Raw genomic sequence first — 24,201 nt, 5'->3', positions numbered from 1 at the left:
AAAGACCATCTTCCCATTAGACAGCAATGGACAGTGGCAAAAAAAGGATGAGAAGCAGAACTCAAGGTACCTTATACCTAGGACCCACTGGTCAAATGATTCCAGAAAGCAAAACACATACATAACTTCATTAGGTATTTAGAGCACAATGATAACAGGCAATTGGTCACATCCTTGTTTGGATGTGAGATGATTAGACAACAATGAGCATAATATATGTATATCCTTAATAAAGGGGAAAATATTTCCTATTGAATGACTGTTAACTACCACAGCAGTTATACGGTCCCTAATGGAATGCGTTGAGACAAATGGAAAGGGAGATTATTATGGGCTTTCTGCTAAGGAAGAGCCCACGTTCACTTTAAAGGAAAGAGGTCAGCATCCATCGCAGCAGTATGTGAGGGGAGAGTGTAGATTGCGGTCATGGATATCAGTCTTCTCTCCTGACATGGACCTTCAAGGCTACAAGGCCTCAGGTTGTTCCAGAAGCTAAGAAGGCTCTCTTTAAAATGAGAAATCTAGAAGCTTACTAGTGGTAATATATTAGGCCTTTCATTTTAAAGCAGAAATTTGATATCAGCATAACATTTCAGCCAAGTAAAATTAATGACATTTTTATGAAGCTGAACATATTACTTTTTACCTTTTAGGTTACAGGACACTTTTCAAAAGACTGTAACAAATTATTTGTCCCAAGATTATGTTTCTTAAAGTTCAAATCACAGATTGGAGTGTAAACATCACCTTCAATGCATGCCTGTGCCTCCTTCAGCTTTGTATCTTTGGCAATAAATAACAAGCAAGACAGCTGCCCAAAGCTCCGAACTTTAATTTGTGGCACAGAAAGAAATAGCAAAGGCTGTCCATTTTTATCAGCATCTTCTGATTTGACTGTTGTTGCACTAGAAATGAAAAAAAAGAAAAGAAAGAAAACTTAGGGTTACCTGGATGCCAGCAGAAGTTAAATTCAAGGTATTTCAACTAATTATTCCCATGTGTCATTATAAAACAGGGTATAAATACCTCTTGTTAGTTCAATCATTTTCCCCCTTTCATCCACACTCAGGACCTTAAATCCCCAAATTCATTAGCAATCACAGTGAGCAATATGATACAGCCAGAAAGAAAATTTTAAGCAATTTCTTAAAAACCTACATGAACTTAACCAGTTTTTGTTTTTGTAACAATGTGTTCAACATCTTTTAAAATCACTGATTCTACAGAACCATTCATGTTTTGAGGATTTCCACTGTTATTTTATTTACACAATTTTTACACCACAGCAATTAGTGGTTAGACATCTTCTTCATGACTCTGTGTTATGAACAAAAAAAGCTATGAAAAAAGACAAACTCGATCCTCTCTGTAGATTATTTTTCTACTCCAAACACCTTAATTAGGTTTACTTTAGAATTTTAAGCAGTTTTTTTTAATGGACTTTTCCTGATCAGAAATTATTGAGTCTCCTAGATTTATGTTTCTGTCCATTTTAATGACTTTTTTAAGTTGGCATTTTTTAGCTATTAAGATTTTTTATGGCAGTGATATTCCTATAGACTTCTATTATTTACATTAATTAAACTACCTAGGTTTTTCGTTACATACTAATATCCCTAGGAAAATTGCCCACTTCTGAAGATTTAATCCAACATATTTTAAATTGTAATGCAGATAAACAGATGTGAAATATAAACAGTTTATCAGAAAAAGTAAGTCTGATGGAGTCAGGACACTATTTCACTAGAACAGAAACAAGAGGATAGAAACTGGGACTCAGAATAATGGCTCCTCCCAGTTGTTCACGTCCTAGTCCCCAAAGCCTGTGAATATATTACTTTACATGGCAAAAGGGCCTTTGCAGATGGATTAAGTTAAGGATCCTGAGATTGAAAGACTACCCTGAAATATCTTGGTTGGTCCAATGTAATCAATAAGGGTGTTTAGAAGAGGCAGGCAGAAAGGGTGAAGTCAGAGAAGGTGATGTAATGATGGAAACAGAGGTCAGAGAAATGCGGAGTCACAAGCCAAGGAATATAGGTGCCTCCAGAAGCTGGAAAAGGCAAGAATGAATTTCCCTCAGCCCCCAGAAGAAACAGGCATTGCCAACATTCATTTTAGCTCACAGACTCATTTTAGAGTTTTCACCTCCAGAACCATAAAATAATAAAGCTGTGTTGTTTTAACCCATTGAGTATGTAGTAATTTGTTACAGCAGCAAGAGGAAGCTAAGACAGGAGCCTTTTTTAAATCTTGCACATTGCTCTATCCTCAGTACCTCATATAGTAACCATACACAGAAGCTGTTCAACCAATATAACAGGAATAAATGAATAAATAAAATGTTTTTAGACTTGCCAGTGATGTGCATTGTGTATAAAATGTGTATTTTCTCTAAAATAAATCTTTCGGAATAACGTCCTTAGAATTGAGGAGATTTCTTAAAGGCCTGGAATCAGGGCTGAACACCAGTGCTAAGCGCATGGTGAGAACTAAGTTATAGGCTGACTGAATGCCAACAATATCAAGCTACTAACTTGAGAAAGTGAAACTCCTTGTGGAAAACGGGAGAACTGAAAGGGACAAGCGACATTTTTCATTGCTCCTACCCGTTGAAACCTGTAACTTAACAGAGCCAGCTATAAGGATGATGTGGAAGAGCAGGTTTCAGTTTCTAGGCTCAGTCTCTCACACCTGAAAAAAAAAAGGGGGGCGTTTAGAAAGAAAAATGCTGTATTCATCTCATGAAGGTCAAGAAGAGTGAAACCCACTGACCTGAACAAGAAGCTTTTAAATTGGAATTGGGGAAAGGAGCTAAAAATACTCAGCAAGAAAATGTCTTATTTAGTCCCCACTATCTAGGTTAGTGTCCATAACATAGTAATTACTCAATAACTGCATGTTTAAATAGTCACATGGGACAGAAGTCTGCAGTTGAGAAACAATTTAGTAATTCTCAGGGATGAAAATAAGGAGCCCAATAACAAAAATATGGCCAATGATCCTGATACCATGACTTAGAAATTTTATCAAAATACATTATTTTAGGCTGGAGATCATGTAATTCAGCCCTTCATGATTTTTGTCAGGAAACTAAGGACAAAACAGATATGACCTGTGAGTGATTCGTGCATTACTGTGGGAAGGAGGGCCACTGCACAAGGTGTCCTGACTTCTCATCCAGACAGAACTCTTAGCAGCAAATCATTTTGTCCCAACTCACACGTCACTGAGACAAAGCAGAGCAAGATTCACAACTAAAATATTGCAATATTAAAGTAAATGCAACTCGAAATTATAGTTCTATCAGAGAAAAAAAAACAGGTAATATTTTTACAAAGTGATCTGAATGCTTATCCAATTTATAAGTTTCCAAGCCAGATTCTAAAGAATAAAAGCACCCCAGCTGCCTGTACCACCAACAGATGGTGATACTATTGAGTGGTGTCATCTGTCTTTAGTTTACAGTGGATTTGGACTTCATTTTGAGGTGTTTCAGGAAGATTATTAATCTCATCCTGTCGGACAAGAACAAAAGCAATTGAAAATGGTAATAAGGAGACCTATGATTTCCATTAAAATGAAAGTAGAGATACCCCGCCCCCTGCCCAAACTGAACATGGAGAGATGATGACAAATGTTATTACAGGGTGAACAGCTGCACACAGGGCATGATTCTAAAGGAAAAGAATGAATCATGCAACATGTGCAAGTACTGTGCCTATACATTCAGTTAAAACAACCTTGAAAAAAAGGAAAGAAGAGAGTTGATGAAATGTAAAACCTTTTCAGTGTATGACTCAAGGATCAGCTTGAATGTCAGAAAGCCTAATGAAGAAGAAGGCTGATCAAATTTTTATTGACTGCTGCAGAGAGTGCAGTTGGAGATGAACAACATGAAATGAGAAGTGAGACCACAAGTATAAATATATTCCCAAAAATATCTGTAGAGACCAACAAAAGTGGGTAGCTTACCTACCTCAACCAACTTTCAGTGTAGACAAAGCTAACCTGGTTTTGCAACAGGGGGCCTGAGAGAATGTATAGAAAGAAGAATCTGCCTTTATTCTAAAACATCCAAAGACATTCCTATTTAGTAGAAACACATACAGAGACGCCAAGTCCAAATCCTTCATAACGATTTTGGCCATCCAGCTGCATTTACACACCTGAATCCAGCCTGGAAAGACTGTTAAGCAAGTGCATAAACAATGTGCTAAGGGCCAGCAGCTAAACAAGAAGAGTGCATGGGAACCAAAGAATAAGGTAGTTGGGGCGGTTTTACTAATACATTCTGCTAGCCATTTAGGCATCTCTGGTTTACATCACTTATTATGTTCCTAGACATAGTGAATTCCAATTTGCTATGGGCTTCTGACAGTTCTTTGGTTGGGGGTAGGCAGTGTAACAAGGGGTGTGATGAAGACCTGAATGTGAAAGCATTGGGTATTTTCCATTATTACCAAAATCTCAGCTACCGTATTTTTCACACTATAAGACACACCTGACCAAACGATGCACCTAGGTTTAGAGGAGAAAAACAAGAAAAATAATATTCTGAACCAAATGGTGTACTAAAATATTTAATAAAATATAACAATAATATTTCAACCATGTAAAGTGAACAGAGGTCAACAGCAGTGTTAAGAACCATCATCACTTTCATTAACAAATAAGGAGAGATTTTCAGGTTCAAGTACTCTTCTAGTTTTTTTAGGAACCCTAAGAACTCATCGTATCAGAATCTATGGGGGCCTTTAATAACAGGCATTGATGGAATTAAAAGGTATTACTACTTGTAACAGTCACTGAGAGTATCACTATCCTAGTTACAGGTTCTGGCAGACTACCCCCACTGCCTGTTACAGCTAGTGGTACCCCTTAATCCCCTCAGTGCCTGTGTCACTACTAGAATAGTGACCCCACTGTAACTCCCTTTACATATTACAAACTTCAGCATTTATGGCTGCTCAGTTACTGCTGGCCTCCTCACACAGAAATCTGGTGTGCACTGGAAACAGTATGGAAGTAGACGAGACAGCTGTAGCATCTAACGGAGCCAGGAGCCAGCTGAGAACATGTTATTTCAGCTCCACCCATCTGCCTCTCGTGATTGGCAGAGTTTAAGACACAGTGATTGGTGATTGGAGGCAGTTCTACTGACACAGACCCCACCCTGTGTCAAAGACAATTGGCAATTGGCACTGCCTTATACCCATTATTAGCATCAGCTGATTCGACAGGTCAGCGGTTGTAGCTGGGGGTATCAGGCGGCTCTCACCACTCTCCCAGGTCCAGGGTGATGGGCAGAAGCGGATGGCAACTGACCAGACGCCCTGAGATTCAGCAGTAAAGTGAGACATTTAAGCTTCCCCAGGGGTTTCGCGTGGGCCCACCGCTTCCTCTTCTAACAGCTGTCGTCCCTGTGACAGGTCAGGTAATACACATCACGGTCTGTGACGCAATATTCGCTCCATAAGACGCACAGACATTTCCCCCAACTTTTTTTAAAAAGTGCATCTTATGGAGCGAAAATATGGTATTTACTCTGTTTTCTTCAGGGCAATTAGTTACCTGATTTTTATCAAGCCACACAGGCATGTTTGCTTCAAAAACAACAAGCACTATCAGAACCTTCGCATCCCTTCCAACATCAACAGTGTCATCAATAAAGGTCACAAACAAGAATGAAGGATATAAAACTTGGCCCAAGGAAAAGTTACATAGTAAATTTGACAGAGGAAGACAATCAAGGGGTTTTTGGTTCAAAATATACATGGTGTCAAAATATCAAAACATCCTTCTTAAGAGGAAAGTGTGTACATAAGTACTGTGTGCAGAGATACATAAAGCAAAAAGAAACTGGACAAGGACACAGGAAGAGAAATAGGGATACATTTGAGGACTGTAGCAAACCCACCTAAGGAGGCCCCAGATATGGTCATGAACACAAAATTAGTACAGAGCCAAGATACAATGACAATCTTGATACCCTTCTGACATCTGCTTTAAATCTATCTTTGTACTAAGTCGTTCATGTTTTTAATTGTTTTTGCAGCTGAGTTCACCTTTCAAAGGTTATAAAAAGAAGAATGCATGATACTACACTGAACTTAGGTGGGAGCAACATGGAACAACAAGCACTGTGGCAGAAAATGGCCACAGGGAGAGTTAGAAATAAAATACAATTCTTTGAAAAGATTTCAGAAAATTCAGAGGAAAGGTAGAGCATGATATCAGAACTAAAAAGTTCTTGAAATACAGTTCTAAAAAAAAATTCTTAGTTTATTCTCACAAATAGCCCCAAAGGGGGAAAAAAAGAAAAAAGGCATCTATAGGAAGTTTGTCTAGTTAGGGAACTGTCCTTGGTATGTCAGACTTTAAAAGCTCATATGCAAAACCAAGGATTACAATGCCTGAAATGGAAAATATACTGAAGTTGACCAAAACAAAAAATGATATATATATAAATTAATATATTTATCATAATTATAATTTAGTTATATAATATATAATATTTATATACATTTATATACAATTTATAATTTAGCTATGTTCAAAAGTGATAAATTGATGGCTTACTGGGTTAAGTAGAGGTAGAATTTTCTTTTTTTATCTCAGATTTGTACACTTCCATTTGAAGACAATATTTATTGTTGACCAGTCCCTCCTTTATATTGAGCAAAATTTGCCATTCTCCCTGTCACCCCAGAAATTGATAGATTTAAATACCAGAAGGTACGTCTACCTCAGAGGTCACAAAAGCAAGGCCTACTGGCATCTGGCAGGTAATACAGATGAGCAGAGGCCAGATAGCAAACAACCAGCTAATGCTGGGAATGCAACCTGGAGAATGCATCTCCTATCAAAAGAAACAAATTCAAACTGAAAATTAGTGTGTTGGCCAGAACAAAACATTCTAAATTCACCTGAGTGCCTCTGGTTTGCAATTCCTGGGTTAGAAGATTTCTGAGATACACAGATGTTAAATGACTTGCCCAAAACCCACAATCAATCAATAAAAATATGTACAATGAAGATATTCAATTCCAAGAGCAATTAACTAGCTTACCTGACAATATAACCCGATTCAAATGCTGAGGGATCCAAATCTGTCTTCCATTCAAGTGGTTCCACAAAAGCATATTTTGCCTCTTGGGGATGTTCATAGATAAAACTCTCCACGAACATAATAATTTCTTTCAATATTGCTTCATTAAGAGGGGTAATTTCCAGGGTTCTGGTTCCATATCCAGCGGCAGTCCACTGTGCTGATCTTGTCAACGTCACGCCCATGGATCCAAAGATTCTCAGAGCTGAGCTTAGCACACACAATCTATCAGAGTATAAAGAGAGACACAGCATCTACCTTTTCACCGGAAAATTATTCATTTTCAAGATCTTAAACTAGTACTACCCAACCCACATTCTGCCTATTCATCTTAGAGGTTGATTTTTAAAAATTATCTAATTGCTCAATTCAATTAAATAGTTAATTTCCATAAACCAGCTCTAAGTAAAACTGTCTAGTACTTAAGGGCTTTCCAATCTCTATCTGCTCTGAAATGAATACTTCTTTCTCATTTACCTGGGCCAAAATGGAAACAGAAAACTCCAAACTGGAAACAAGAATTGGCCTTTGATTCCCAGCTCTGCTGAGACTGAATATAAAGTAGCATCTGATCTGGGCCACACATTGTTTAGTTATGCTAATTCTGTTATCCTGACTTTCTTATCATCATTACATCTACATCAGTGCAAAGATGACTGAGGAACATGATTCAGGAAGCTCTGCGAGTCCCCCAAGTGCCTTCGGAATTAAGTTAAAAAAATAAGAATATTACTGTGGAATATAATTTTAATTTCCTTTAAAAATAAGTGTACTACATATTGATCCTATAAACCAGGATATTTGAGCAATCCAAATACTGTACTCTCTGACCATATTTCCTGCCCAGGATATTTTACTGTAATTTATAACTTTCTTTTTTTTTAATTAATTAATTTGTTTGTTTATTTATTTATTTTTAGAGAGAGGGGAAAGGAGAAAGAGAGGGAGAGAAACAACACTGTGTGGTTGCCTCTCACTCGCGCCCCCAACTGGGGACCTGACGTGCAACCTAGTTATGTGCCCTGACTGGGAATCGAACCAGTGACATTTGGTTTGCAGGCCAATGCTCAATCCACTGAGCCACACCAGCCAGGTATAACTTTCTTAAGAGCAAATGTGAGAAATCTCTTTTAGGCTAATTATCAAAAAGAGTATCCCTTTTAGGTTATTTATCAAAATTGGTTACCAAAACAGTCGAGCATTACAATTTAAAACAGAAATTCAAATTAAATAAACTTCACTTTGGCTAACTTTGTCTTTAAAAGAAGATTTTTGAAAAGGTATCATTCTCTGTAACATTAACTAAAAACCAAGTTAGAAAACAAGTTTTAACATTAATTCATAATGGATATTTATTACTTTTTTTAGATAATTTGTACTTGCTTGTTCCCTCATTTATAATAACATGGATCATTAAAATCTTCCAGAATATTAGAATGGTCATAAAGCTAAATATAGAATATAATTAGCATCCCCCACCATTATTATTACAAAAGCACAGACATAGCAAGATTCTTTATAAGTGACCTGGGGATTTTACTTTGCAATCCAGGAACAGGGACATCTATATCAGTGGTTCCTGTGGAGCAGTACCACCTGCTGAGTAGCAGTACAGATATATTGTACAGATGGTTTATCATCAAAAGGAGAGGACGAGAACATCATTGGCACTTAGTGATGAGGGTCAAGAATGCCAGATGTCCTGCAATGTCCAGGACAATCCCCCACATGGAAGAATTCTGCTGCAAACTCCAGATATCTAGCAGATGAAAAAATTTAGATTAAGTGCTATGTCTCCACTTTACAAATAATCACAAAGTATTTTTCATAGTTTTAATATATACTGGATTTCCCAGGATTGCAACTATCATATTAATCAAAGGAAGGCTGTACATACTCTGTGTTATATGAAACTTTACCAAGAGCTCAGCATTTTGGGAAATCACACCAACAATGGCTACACTAGTCACACAATTTAAGTTTCAATGACGTATCTGTATCAATTTCACTTAAAGCTACTACATTAACAGTAATTCTGTGTAAGGCTGGAGCATCTGATCACTTCATTATTTATTTATGCTAATACTTTATTACAATTATTTTCTTTTAATTTTCCTTTATTTTACAGTTAGGGTACTATCATTATTTAAAACTATGCATATAGGGTTATTATCTATAATTTTGTTTGCAGAATAGCAAAGCAGGCACTACAATATATTTGCTATCAAAACTGAATATTGCATCGGATAGGGTTGAGACATGTATTTATATACATGTACATATAAAAGTGCTAGTAAAATAAAATGTACATAGTTAGGTACAAATTTGTTTTGTGCATTTGCTTTAGTATTCCAGGGTGTTGTTTCTGTTGGGAGATACCGAACACAGAGACATGAACTGATGTGAATGTGTAACACTCTTTTAAGTTTCCCAGTATTATGAGAATCAGTGCAAGCAAAGTATAAGCGCAAATATTCAATTGCTTTATCTTATACAAAGAGACTTAGGTGGGCAGTTCTGTTTGTTTTTGAACTTAAGCAAAGCACTTGTTTTGGTGATCTTATAAAGCTACAGTGTGTGCATCATTTCCTTCTTTTACCTTTTTCAAGAAAACTGTGAAATTGCATAGATTGTATAAGACTATGACAGTCAATATACCATACAGCCACTCCCCGAAAGACACTTAAAGAGCTAAGAAATGCAAAAAGTTCTTCCTTTCATCATGATAAATTTTTTATAGAAACCTAAGTGTAACATATTTGAATCTCTTTAAATTGTTTGTCTGAATCTAGTAAACCTGAAGCTGCGGCAATGGGCAGAATTGATTCAAGAAAGCTATTTAGCTAAGGCCTAAGAAAATCTCAGGGGTACTATGACCATCCCAAAGAAGAGGGGATCATGTATAAAGAGGCTTAAGAATATTAAAAAGATAAGTGCTTTGCAGGCCTAACTGAATGAGTTTTTAAAAGAAAACAGGGTAATGTGGTGGTTTTTCATCTTAATTATGAGAAATTTCGGACATCTTCTTAATTTAACAGGAGAACCAAAACTACAGCATTTATTCAACTAATTCCAGTGGTGTTCAAAAATGGTCAGTGAGTATAACTCAGGGGAAAAGAAAATACAAAAACTAACACTTTTGACCAGGACAGGCTGCCCCCTAGTAACTAGCACCCATTGCCAGTCCATACATTCTTTTGGCCTAAGCAACATGGTTAAAATGAATGCATGTGAATACATAGTACATATCTTTGAATTAAAGTAAGATGTTAAAGGAGTTTAAGGAGTAAAATTAGGACAAAAGTTTCTGTGCATGTGTGTGTTTCCATAAATTGAGAATCACTTTGCACTAATTTTCTCTACTAATCTAATAAATAGAATTTGTTTCCCTGAGGGTCAGTTACAAGCTTCCAGTATCATTAATAAAATGAAACCCATTCGTGTATAACTTCTGCAAAACTGAATTCTCTATGAGGCTACGGGAATGTGAGCATCCGCTCTGAGATCGGTAAATGTGGCTGGTGACATCCATTGGGTCACACCGGCATTCTGAGAATGATAAAGCTACTCAGTGAGGCCTAGAGAAAAATTAAAATTTCAGAACTGACGCGGAAGGCGTCCGAGTTGGAGGACAAGCGTCCAAGGGCGAGGGGGTACGGGGACAGGCAGGAACGGGCAGGCAGCGAAGACAGTGTAGAGAGGAGGAGGCGAAGCTGCAAAGGGCGAAGAAAAAGGCGAAGTGGTTAAGAGAGTCAGGGAGATCGTCAGAGACGTAGAGAAAGCAGATCGGGAGACGGGGGCGTGGGACGAAGAAGCAGGAAATCCCAAGGTCCGGGCAAATGCCGGGGGTCTGCGGGGAGGCCGGGGTTGGATGGGGGCGGCGTGAGAAGGAGAGAGGGGCGGCTCTTGGGCCAACAAGAGAACTGCAAGGATAGAGGGACTGAAGCGGGGTCCATGAAAGGCCCCCTTTTCTTGAACCACGCGGACGGCTGCAAAGACGCCAGCGCAGGCAGAGCGCGGGCCGCAGACCTTTGGCCCGCGGAGCGACGAGCCGCGGGGTGCGGCGGGCCATCTGGGGGCCGCCCCGCGCCCGGGCCCGGCACTCACCTGCAGCGCCCCGCTCCACGCCGGCCCGGCTTGTGCGCGCCCGCCGGTTGCTAGGAAGCGAGCTAAACAGCCGGCGTCCCGCCTGCGCGCAGAGCGTCGCCGCCCCGCGGAGGGAAGCTCAGAGCCCGCTGTGGCACTTAGGCACAGAAACTGCGCCCTGCGCCTCCTGGGACAGCGGCCACATGGCCCGACGACCCCACGCTCCCGCCCCGCCCCTCCGCGCCGCTGCCCCAGGTCCCGGGACGCCTGGCCGCTTAGGGCTGCAGCCCCCTACTCCTCCTCTTTCGTCCTCTCTTTGGAAACAGTGTTTTTCCGCCTCCTTACTCGTGAACTTGTCCCAACTCACTTTACCCGGTGGCATATGTTTACCTTAATTAAAGTCACCAGCAGTTAGGAGTGTTAGCAACTTAACAATACAACAGAAAGAAAGAAAATATACTCGTTAGAAACGCCGTTTTGCGTTTCTCCACACACTTCCAGACAGGTGTTCTATGTAAATCGTAACTGAGTTCTCAAAAACAGCATAGGGCCTCTCACATGATATTTGAGGCTTAAATGTTTCCCTCCCAAAGCAAATGTGGTAGACCACTCATACTGGAAAAGCAGAAACTGCTCTTCAGTAGTCTAGATCAGAGAATTGGAAGGAAATGAGAACATTTCTTAATGGTTTTTAATGCCTTTTATCTTTGTCCATTAAGAAAATCCTTGACCGCACCAGTAAAACCAGTGGAGCTGAGGAGGGGGGATATTTCGGGGGGAATAAAGAGGATGAGCCATATACTATCCTACTATCCTGTGGGTGGTGGGGGGGGGGGGATGTTTGAGTGTTTAGGGACCAGCGCTGGATAATTTAGGGTGGTCGACTATTTAGAAACTAGAACTGGATTCTTTCCCTAAAACCAAAGAGGCAGGTGGATAATGATGTTACAGGATTCATTACATGGCAGGATATAATACTCTCCTGGCTCAAAAACAGAGCCATTCTGCAGACACGTAGAGAAATGAGATTGAGATATTTGACCTTTGTTTTGATTCCTTCCCTTTCTTAGAGTATGAAAGTTGCTAGAGTAGAATCATTTTTGCATAAAGGGACCTCTACCTCTGAGAAGCCTAGAGTTGCAACGAATCAGAAAGGAAGATTATGTGCCAATAGATATATAATCTGAATTCAAAAAAAACTGATAGAGTTTACTCTGAGACAACCATAGCACCATACCTATAGAGTTGATGCAAATCACAAACTAGTGAGGATCAGAGTCCACCCTTCCGAAGTGGGGCCAGGAGTAGTCCTAGAAGCAGGGAAAGCCTTTAGGAACTTTATTTCACTTGTGAGTTTTAAACAGTTATATAATATGAAAGCATTACTGGGCCCAGAAAACTACAGATTTCAGGACTATTGACTTTGGTTTGCAACTGGAAAAAGCCAGGGCTCACTAAGATCTGAGCATATGTGTTCTCATTTACAGGCATACCTTGTTTTACTCTACTTTGCTTTATTGTGCTTCACAGATGTTGCATGTTGTACTGATTGAAGGCAAGGTCCCCTACCAGCAAAAAGAGTATAACTTGCTTTATTGCGATGATATGGAACCAAACCTGCAATATCTCCAAGGTATGCCTGTACCAAATTCATGTCAAGTGTCAGAATCTACCATGGCTTACTCTGATGATGAAATTCGAATGTATTTACCTGAGATTTTTCCAAGAAGAAAAAAGCATGTAATCATATTTGAATTTGTAGAATTCCCATCTGGCTTATTCCAATTTTTCCTTGCCATGTCAGAGCACTAACCTGATTGGCCTTCACCTCTCAGCTTAAGTGGCTGCCTCCCACAGAGTGTTGACCACCCAACCTAACAAAGCCACATAGTCACTCCCAGTAGGACCTATCTCAGCTAGTCTGTCTTATTGCCTATTTCCTATCGCTACAGTAAACTCCAAGAAATAGGGACCTTTTCTGTCTCAAGTCTAGAAGAGTGACTGACAGGAGCAAGGAACAAAATTGATTAATCAAAGATGGCTTACTACCTGACATGCTTTATTGAAACAAACACCAGAAAGGTGAGGCCCACGTTTCTTAGTACACAGTTGATAGAGCCAGTCTGATGACTAAACAGCTGTGTTCTGGTAAAGAGCTTTTAACACTGAGAGCACACCCAAGGAGTTTGCTGGAGCAGAGGCCTTTCCCAGCACTGCCTGTAGCTAGCGCATGGGCACGTGACACAGTTCTTCCAATGGAACTTTAGAGAATCTGCCAAGGGCTTCCAGGAAAGACTTGAAAGTTTTTGGCCCATCCCTGCAACTTTATGTCAGTTAAATACGCTCTCTGTACCACTCACCCTGGCTCAGGCCAGCTCCTCTGGTGCATCATAGAGTTCAGGCACAAAATCTATGTATGAGTCTGATAGGGCTGCCATAACAAGGCACCATAGATCAAACAGCTTAAACAACAGAAATTTACTGTCTCACAGTTCTGGAGGCTAGAAGTCCTAAACTAAGGTTGTTCATTCAAAGGGCTGTTAGGGAAGGATCTCTTCCAGGCTTCTCTCCTTGGCTTTTCGATGGGCATCTTCATAATCATATGACGTTCTCCTGCATGCCTGTCTCTATGTGCAAATATTCCCCTGTTCTAAGGACACTAGTCATATTGGATTAGGTCCCACCCTAATTAACTTATTTTAACTTGATTACCTCTATAAGACCCTATCTCATATAAGGTTGCATTTTGAGATACTGGGATTTTAGCATATGAATTTTCTGGGTGTGGGGCACAATTCAACACATAATAGTCTGTAAACATAAGAGTCAGCAGGTTTAAGGAGCCCAGTCATTTGTTTGAGACACAGGGCCACTGGTGTGAGGCAGCCAAATGAAGAATCTACAAGTCATACCCAGGAGAAAGTGAGAGGCAAGGTTGATTTTAGTGTCTGGTACCTAAGTCAGGAAAGGACTGTGGCAGGTGGAACCTCATAAGTCTTATGGGAATGTACAGTCACTTATATTGCATAATAATGGAATTAGATCTCATTATGGGAGGAGATTGCCTCTCAATGGCAAAATTTTTCAGGACATTTCACCAGGAATTCTGATGACAGCAAATTTTAGAAAGTTTGATAAAGACCAAATTCCCCCAGTTCTACCTTCCTTTACAGATAAAACCAACAATCAAAGAAGTCCAGCCTCAACCACTTCACTGTGTCCAAAGATATTTCTCAGTGACACACACTGCAGACCAAGTCCAATGGTCTAGAAATGAAATGACTCCTCCTTAGATTCAAACCTCCTAGGCATTCAGTTATTCAATAAATGCTCTTTTGGATAACAATATGCCTGGCACTCTGTTGCAGAAATTGGCTATCCAGTTCAGGTAATACATTGCTTTAGAACAACAGACTCATTTCAGTGCAACAGAGATGCAGCAATAGGCTTATGACTATGAGTCTCACTGATCTGACTATGAACCCCATTATACCAAGGCTGCCATTGTATTAGTATAGTGGAATGACTCTGTTAAAGTCCCACCTGTGCCAGTACAGCTCAACAGCTTGCAGGGTTGATTGTCCATCCTCCAAGGTGTTGGTATAGGCACTGAATTCACTGTTGACAGGTAGTGTAATTTTTATCTAATAGCTAAAATTCATGGGTATGCAAACCAAGGTGTGAACCTTCTCACCATAACTCTCAGTGACCCACTTGTGGAATTTGGGTTTCCAATTCCCACAATCTTGAGCTCTGCCAGGTTAGAAGCCCTAGTTCCCATGGGGAAATTGCTTCCATCAGAGAATACTCCAAGGGTTCAATTAAACTAGAAGCTTGTAACTACCACCTGGCTACTTTGGGGTCCTCATGCCAGTGAACTGGCACAACACCAAAAACAATAAGGAGTTATTGTGCTAGTCAGGACATTGACTGACGATGATTACTATGAGAGTTAAGATGCCAGCACCAGGAAGGAGGGTGTGTAGAACCCAGGGGCCAAGAGGCCAGGGGATTCATTTAGTCAGCTCTTAGTACTCCCATGCCTTGTAAGAACTGTGAAATGGAAATCACAGCGACCACAGCCTAAACAGAGCAAGGCAAGAAAGGGTTCACACTCCTCAGAAATAAATGTCTAGGTCATTCCAACAGGCAGGGAACCCAGATCAGCAGAAGGACCAGACATGGGACATGTAGAATACATTGTCAACTTCTTATTTCTGCCTGTCTCTGCTACTTCCTACCTGTAACCACTCAGGTGAGAAAAAACAGTGAAGGGAGAAGTGGGAACAAGACAATTTCTAAATTATTTCCCTGTCGATAAGGTAGCTTTGCATTCTCTGCATGAAGCATAAACTGGCTCTTTCTCTTGTGGGTGTTTCTCTTGGCTCTTTGGAAACATTGCATTGTTGGTGCCCTTCTCATTGGGTTTCACTCCATTCCAGAACAAGCTTCTCCACTTTGGATACAATCTTGGGAAACTAGCAGTTCATACATCTGCTGTTTGCTGAGGTCTTATACCTGCTATCCCACCTTTTCCAAACCCCAGTGTACTCCCCCCTACCCCTATAGCCTAAACCTGGCCCACAGGAAACACACACACATTATTTGCCCGACAAACTCTGGAAGTGTAGGCCAATCCCATCACAGAAGAAGCTTTCCTCTACTTTATAGCCAAAGCCACTATACCTAGCCTGTGGCTCATCCCCTAGGTTTGTCCACTGTGTCCTGCCCCACTTCTAACTGCACAGGGCAAAGCACACCTATTAAGGTAACTAGTTTCCTTAAAGCCCTTCTTCCTTCCTTCTGAATTGAGGTTGGGGGCAGGTGAGTAGAGAAGAGATGGCTAGCACAGCTCTCTCCAAAAAAAGTTCCCCCCTGGAAATCCACTCATTTCCCTTCTATAACTTCAATATGGGTGAGTCAGGAAATTGACTTTCCAGTTACAGACTTTACAATTTTACATCTCGTCGTAGGCCCTCACACTGGAATAGATTGTCTATTGTATCTTGACTCCCCATGTCTTGAATTAGTGAAACAACTTTAACATGTTCTTTCTTAGGTATATGTACAAATTGTGGCTAGTTATACAGAAAATCAATAATATACATTGCCTTAGAAAGTGAGTGGGTGGGGAAGTTATAATTTTTTATTTATATACCTCTTTATCTTTTGATGTGTTATGATGAACCTGTGTTCTTGTAGTAAAAAATTAGGACAGTATAAGAAACAACAGACATAGGACATCTGAGTAAATTTAAATTATAAATATGTATTCATTACAATTAGGTCATCAGTCAAATATCAAAGTATAATAGGTTATTTCTTATGTATCAAACAAAATGATTTTGATTATGGAGTGAAACTGTAGGATAGCCTTACACATTTTGACTTATAGTAACTTCATGGAAGAAGTGTTTTCTCTGACCTTTATCTCATATTTACATCTAATGCAGTGATTGGCTTTTTAACTGGAAAATTTGAGTGAGAAAATAACCAGAATGACTGTAATCCCAAATTGAACTTTTTGAGGAATAGGGCAAGCATGTTATGAACTTCTGTGCTGTCTAAAAGAAATAAGTAAATAAACTTAGAGAGGTACATTTTCTTCTCAGTTTGAGCAACACCTATAGAAATGATAAAAAGTGGTCTATGTGTATATGATTAATTAAACCTATGTATAACATCACTAGACTCCCAGTCAAATATGGGTGCTGTGCACACACCCCCCCCCCACACACACAAAAAAAAATCCACTAAAATGACAGTGAGAAAAGAGAAGCAGAGGGGAGATGAAACAGCTGAAGCATATCAACAAAATGTGGATAATAGACAACAGAAGAGTTGAAATGGCTCAACAGAGAGGAGAAAGTTTGAAGGGATCAAAGCCAATAAAAATAAAACACTTGCAAATCACAGACCCTGGAGAGTCTCAGAACTTGGAGGCATCTTTGAAGGCACAGAGTGCACTGAAAACAGGAAGACGGCTTAGTTGCTGGAATCTCGTATCATTTTCCCCCAAAAAAAGGTTTATAAGTTGGGGGACCAGCCACGGTTTTTGAAATCATGGGAACTGAGTAAGTATGGGCACACTGAATGTTGAGAATTCCCTCAGCCACTTCTCCTTGGCCATGTTCCTCATAGCAGCAACCCAACTTAAATCTTCAGGCATAAGGTTTGAAGCTGATCATCCTCAAAGCAACGAGCTACAGGTGCTGATATTTAAGAGACCTTGCCATCAAATTTACAGGTGTTGGAACAGGGGAAGAATGTGAGTAGCATGGAGCAGAAGTGATAGTAACAGAATTATATCCTCTTCTTCCAAAGTAAAAAGTCAATAATAGTCTCTAAAAGAAAAATCAAGGAATAGCAGTTCAAGCATGTTATTTACAAATGTGGATATGTTGAGCACTACTGAAGACAATTTTAAGAGCTGTTGCCCATCACTGTGGTTTTTAAGAAGAAATCACAACCAAGAGCAACCATGTTATAAAAAGCTCGTTCTCTACCATGCAGGCCTGACTTTAAACATATCCCAGACTTTAATATATCCAGTTGGGGTAGACATAGGCCATTAAAGGAGGTAAAACTTCTGTAACAATTCACTATTGCTGCAATAATGCTACAAAGCAAATCAACCCCAAACTCAGTGATACACATGCATTTATATGCACACTCATGGGGCTTTAGGTCAATTGCAGTTTCGATTGCAATTTGGCCAATGAAGTTTTGGCCTAAGTGGTTCTGCTTCCAGCTGTGTCTCCTGGTCTTGATTCCAGGCTGTGAATCTGCTATACACGTCTCCTTTAGGAACCCAGACTCAGGGGCCATGTCTGTCCATAGCATGTTTCATGTCATGATGAATCACTTCCATGGACATTCTAAGTCTCTGAATCATGTCCACTGGCATCCTAGTGACCAAAACAAGTCACATAGCCAAGCCAGAATCCAAGGGTGGAGAGAGACTGTTTGCCCACCATGAAGCCATCGCAAGGACGTGGATATATGACACCACCACAGCAGAGTGAAGAAATCACCGGAATTAATAATTCAGTCTACCAAAACACTCTTCATTATATTATTCATCATTCAACAGATGTGTTCTAATTTTGGTCTTTACTCCCATTACGTTATTACGGTGGTTCGGTTACCTTAGCATATTCTCCATCCTCTAATAATATCTAGGACAAAGAGCCAGAATTAATGGTTAAGTATTCTGGTTTGCTCCTTTATTTTTATGCAATTATTCTAAAAATAGTTTTTAATCCTTACCCGAGGTCATGTTAATTGATTTTAGAGAAAGAGGAAGGAAGAGAGAGAGAAATATCGATGTGGAAAAGAAACATTGATATGTTGCCTCCCATCACAGCTAACCCGTGGATTGAACCCCACAACCTTTTGGTGTAGACAGTGCTCCAACCAACTGAGCTACCCAGCCAGGGCATATTCTAAATCTTTTTGTAAATTATTTTATTCAAAATATTTCTTATTATAAGCTGTCTCTTTTATGTAGCTAAGAATACAAAACATTGTGAAAAAATGTTTAACCCCATTTTATGTCAAGTAGCACTTTGTCTCTGTTCTGGATTTAAAAAAATAGGAACTCAGAGCAAAATATACTGGAATGTAGAGAAAGTTATTTGATATAGAAAATGTGTAGTCTAGCCAATAAGTGATTACTCCAGAAATCCTCATGGAGAATTAAGGATTTAATGTGAGACTTGATATTTTGGAAAAACAAACTGAGGATTAATAATATCCGGGTGATGTCTCCCAATAACACCAAAGGAAACAGTGAAGACGTCTTAAAAGAATGGTTTCCAGATGCCTAGTAAATCATGTGTCTCTACCAAATGAGAACATGGCTAAAGGAGGATATTACTTATTTTGAGAATAGAAGCATTCTTTGAATGACTAGTAGTATTTTACACTTCAACTCTGCAGTATTATTAAAGACATAAAAACCAAGAGCATTATACTTTTCAAATAATGAAATGATGGATACAATTGTTTGCAATAAAAATCAGTTTTACCATTCAGTGTAATTTATATGTATAAAAAAATAGGGTTTATGGTGAGATGATTTGTCTCTCTCATTGACTGGAATATATCTTAAAGTCTTGTAAAGCGAGAGAAGGATGATTGTAAAAAGAGAGGTAGGAAGAAAAGACAGGATGATGTTTTACACATAGGTACATTTTCAGATACATAAATTTTAAAAAGAATGTGGAATCTAGAAGTTGATTTCCTATAAACTATCTATGCCCACATGCCCTTTGGGAAGAGTTTATGGGTTCCCAAGTTGGGAAACCACTTTCTTGGTTCACTGATAGAGTTCCCCAAACTCCAGTGCTCTTCAAGGACTTAGGCCACTCCCTCTGATACACTCCAGTATGGATTTGAACCAATTAAAATGTGCCAGAACCTATTAGCTTTCAGAGTTTGGGTCACAAAGAGCATTTAGAAAGGTCGCAGGCTTTGGTTTTCCATACTGAAATCTTCCTTTGACATTCTCTATGTTTAATTTTCTTTTTCCTGTAATATTACCTGGCAAGTGTTTGTGCTTGAATAATTCTCTGGGTCTTGTCACTGGATTGAAAAACAACAATAGCAGCAGGAACAAAACTAATCTCCAGGGATCACAGGTTGTAGTCAGATATTATGGAGCAGAAATTAGAATCTGTGCACTCTCTGAGGGATATTCTATTTAATCAATTAAATTTCTTATAGAGGATATTAAGCACAAATGGACCATGTAGCAATTTCCATGGATATTAATTGCTTGAAGCAGAAAAAAAAAAGGAAGTCTAAATGAACCAACTTAATCTTCTATTTCCTTCCTACCTGGCAAATCAGCAAACAGTAAGAGACAGAAGCACAGATTAAAAAACCATATCCAATATATTGCCAGTTGTCACTTGAGGGAATTATTTTTTCTTCTGTCATTTTAATTACCTAAGTGTTATAATAACATCCCAGGAACAGTTTGGAATTAGGAAAGCCATGATGATCTTCCCCCCTCCTTTGCAAAGATTCTACTTCCTTAGCTTCTGTAAATTCACTCTGTAGTCAAGATTAGGTTTCTGGTGATAACCAGAGACTCCAAAAACAGTGGCTCACAGTAGGTAGAAATTTATTACAATAGTCTGGAGTGAGCTGTCAAGGTCTGCCCCAGTGGTTCCACTGTGCAAAGTCCAGAGGGATCCAGGCTCCTCCACTGTGCTGGGCCCACATTTCCATGGTCTGCCCATCTCCAGCCAACATGATTGCAATTCTAGCCAACAGGAAGGAGGAAAGCATGAATAAAAGAGGCAAAGGTCACACACTGGTTTTTATTTGAGGGCATTGCCCCACCACAATTCTACTTAGGTCTCATTGGCCAAAATTAATCATAGGGAACATTTTTGCTTTTTATATTTTGAAGCTATTTTACTAGGTGATAGAAATTTAAATTTGTTGTATTTTCTTAGGATTTGACCCTTTTTGTATTATAAAATGACCCTGATTTTTTCAAGCAATGATTTTTGCCTTAAAGTATATTCTGTCTGATTTTAATAGAGGTACACCAGCTTCCTATTTGATATTTTCCTGGTATATATAGATATATATCTTTTTCCACCCTGTTACTTTCAACTGTTTTGGCAACATATTTTAGATATGTTCATTTTAACAATATAACTGATTATTAAGATTAATAAAACAAGATGGGGGGGTGGGGGAAGATGATACTGACTTGTCATTCACAAATCATTACAGAAATGGTCTGAAAGAATAAGCAACTACACATAATTGACTTTCTTAAGATTAGCTACCCACCAATAAGAATGATTAATCTTGAACTTCCTCAGTAAAATAAAACCTTGCTTTGCTGGTATAAGAGATGCTAGTCCTTCCTATTAAATTGTTGTAATCAGATCATTGAGAACCAGATGCAGCCAAGTCAAAGTTACCTAGTTAAACTGTCAAGCAAACTCTTGAATTCTCTGCATTTGGGGGTAGGGTATCAGCCAGGGTCAGAAGAGGTCAAGATCAGAAGGGAAGCAAATACAGCAAACAGAAGAAGAATTCAGGAATACTTTGTAGAAATCAGGTCAAATCAAGAGTAGGAACTTGGGCCCCTAGAATTCCACTAGTGCACAAGGATTAGAGGGACTATAGGTAGGGGATAACCATAGAGTTAGTCTTTTACCCTAGCCTTGTCAAGGACCAGGGAGACACTAACAAAGATGGCCTAACCTGTAGTCTAGCCCTTGGTCAATTTTCTGCTTCCCTGAGGAGTCCCAAAAAAATGTCTTGGTCTTATTAAAACCAAAAAGCGAGGTTCTATAACGAACCCTAAATTTTATAAGAATATATGTGTAAGTCTCATTAGTATTGTGAAAAATACATAACTATTTATTATTTATATATCATGAAGACAATCATATAGTTTTCAAAAATCTCTTCATCTTATGTTAAACATTTATTAAGCAACTTCTATGACTATTTACAATCCAAATAGTTAATATAATTTGTGTGTTATTTGGCAGTATGTAAGCAAAGTATCTAGTCAACTCTATAATTTCCTTTGCAAAAAATTAACTTAGCTCTGTACTTAAAGTACATACAAAGTCAAATAAAGCATGAAATTCAATAAGTAAAACTACATTTTGGGAAAACAATATCCTAGGAAAAAATGTTGTAGTCTTTCAAGCTGTTATGTACAATCAGATAATTTTTAACCTTCAATTTTCTATTAAAAATTAATTTAGTCTGATCAGGAGTCAAAATACTAACAAATGCTTACATCTTCAAATATTGAAAGAGTAGTTGTTTCAATCAATTCATCTCAAATATAGAAAGTGACGTCAACAGTAAACAACTTATTTATTGTCATATATTTGTCTCCAGACATATCTGTGTAACATGTGCACTGAACTTTCAGCCCTGAGAATAGAATCCCAAATATTCACTACATATCATTTTGTTTATAATATACACATACACATTAATATCAAAGTTACAAAGCAGGATGCAAAATTGTATATATACTATGATTAAAACTATGTAAAAAATGCATGTGGGAAAAAAAGGGCAGCTAGAAGTCCACTAAAATTGTACGAGTGGTTATGTCAGGGTTACAGAACCATGGTTGTTTGGCTTGCCTTTCTCTTGACTTTCCAGATGTTCTGCAGTGTGGTCATACTACTGTAATTCAGATGCCTACTGCTTTCTTGATTTGTTGAGCACCCCCTAATGAATTTACTCAAAAAATAAGTAGTGACCAATGTGCATTTTACTGACAGTTTGGTAGGCGAGGGGGAGAGATGTGCACCACTCATCCTATATCAGAATTTGAAAGCTCTTCTGACTTGCCCCTCTGCAGAGTCCCGTCTGTGCTTTGGTGCTAAGAAAGTTCTTCTTTCCTCCTTCCCCCCACAGAGCTATGTCTCTGCAGGCCCCAGTCTCACTGCTCCCGTCTTCGGCCTCTAAAATTCCATACCTTTCCTTTCAAGTTCTTTTCTCTTAAAATTTGTCAGGAAGATTTATCCCTGCCTTAGTTTCTGCCTCTAAATTTGTCAATCCCATCCATTCCGTTAAGGTGCTCAGAAAACAAGAGGATTCTGCAATGACCAGGAACCACCCTCATTATGTTTGTGTGAATGTAAATTGGCATGATTTTCCAAGAAGACAATATAACAATACTTATCAACATTTAAAATATACATACCTTTTGACCCTGAAATCCCATTGCTAGAAACTCCTCCAATGGAATTAGTCAAGAAAAGTCACTGAAGGAAAATGCATGGATGTTTTCTTCAACGGTGCTTGCCAGGACAAAAACTGGAAATACCTAAAGTGTCCACCGGTATGGCACTGATTTAAACAAATACAATGTCTCCATGTGAAGACTACCACACAACTATTAAAAAGTGAGATCATACAGACTGATACAGAAAACTCTTGAAATATATTGTTTTCTAAAAACTCAAGATATTAAACAATCTAAATATTTTTCAGAGGGTGGAAACCACAAACTTTAAAGAGGAAAAATGCTTATGTTGAGTTAGTTGGTCCATAGACTACAACTCAACAATGAAGTCTTTCAGTGTTTATGAGTGCACAGGCTCAAGAGAGAGAAGCAAACCTTCAGAATTCTTTCTAACCTTTCTGGTCCAAGTGATGCTGCTTATATGATCTTCTTTGGGAGGATGGGGTTGGTGACACAAGTGGCTGATGTGACCACCACAGCAAGTTGTTACAAATGCGAGCAGCTCCCTCCACTGCAGCCTGCCCTCTGGTTGCCCTGTTATGATCACAGGACAGTATAGTGGGCAGAATGGGGGCAGACTGAGGCCTGCCACAGAGGGAGTGTCTGGTGAATTCTGCCACGCTGTGCACTTTTCATTGCCTCTGCTTCGTGCATTCCTATTTCTTGAGGAGAAGCCAGATGGACCTGTTTTCTCTGGTGAGTTATCGTCAAACATGCGACCCACGTTCTTTACTTTCTTTCACTATATCCCTTGGAGATGCTGAAACATCAGCCCTATACTTTAACAAATAGCACCTGGACTTTCTCATCTTGTTTCTTTCTGAAGCAATCACAAAACACTTTAGTAAAAAAGATTTATGACAACTTTTCTGTTTTTTTCCATTTTATATGTCTGCTAAATTACACTTTTTAAACATTATAGAGAAAGCCACTGGTAGAATCACTATGTCAAGAAATGTTAACTTTTCTGTAAAAATAAGGCCACTTAAATCTTGTTAAACTGATATTGTATTCATTGTGCCTCTTAATGCCCATGTTCATTCCAAAGGACTTGTAAAATGAAATCATCAAAAAGCTCCCAGCTGCACAAGTCTTTTGAAACATTTCTGTCGTAACAGAGTCTGGGTTACACATTACAAAAACATGCAAGGGGGCTTAAAGATAGTTTAACAAAAAGACTCAAAAGGGAGAATATCCAGGTGGTTTTTTAAGTGTGGAACATGATAAAATGGTATTTGGAAAGTATTATGGCAAG

At 38.9% G+C, this 24,201-nt stretch overlaps 1 protein-coding gene across 2 annotated transcripts in view; it reads right to left on the bottom strand.

Annotated features, from left to right (window-relative positions):
* ODAD2 (outer dynein arm docking complex subunit 2) overlaps positions 1 to 7,296 on the bottom strand; it is a 229,088-nt gene extending 221,792 nt beyond the window's left edge. For both annotated transcript variants that reach the window (XM_090268050.1, XM_090268051.1), the window contains exons 1-2: positions 7,073 to 7,296; positions 748 to 905 (exon numbers count right to left, since the gene is read on the bottom strand). In XM_090268050.1, coding sequence (XP_090124176.1) covers positions 748 to 905; positions 7,073 to 7,296 — 382 coding nt within the window. The remainder of the gene's footprint in view (positions 1 to 747; positions 906 to 7,072) is intronic.
* Positions 7,297 to 24,201: the final 16,905 nt, after the last annotated feature.

Source organism: Furipterus horrens, unplaced genomic scaffold (assembly GCF_987537825.1).
Source record: "Furipterus horrens unplaced genomic scaffold, mFurHor1.1.pri manual_scaffold_2, whole genome shotgun sequence".
Lineage (NCBI taxonomy): Eukaryota > Metazoa > Chordata > Mammalia > Chiroptera > Furipteridae > Furipterus > Furipterus horrens.
Note: the sequence above shows the minus strand (reverse complement) of the source record. Positions and strands in the feature narration are given on the sequence as shown.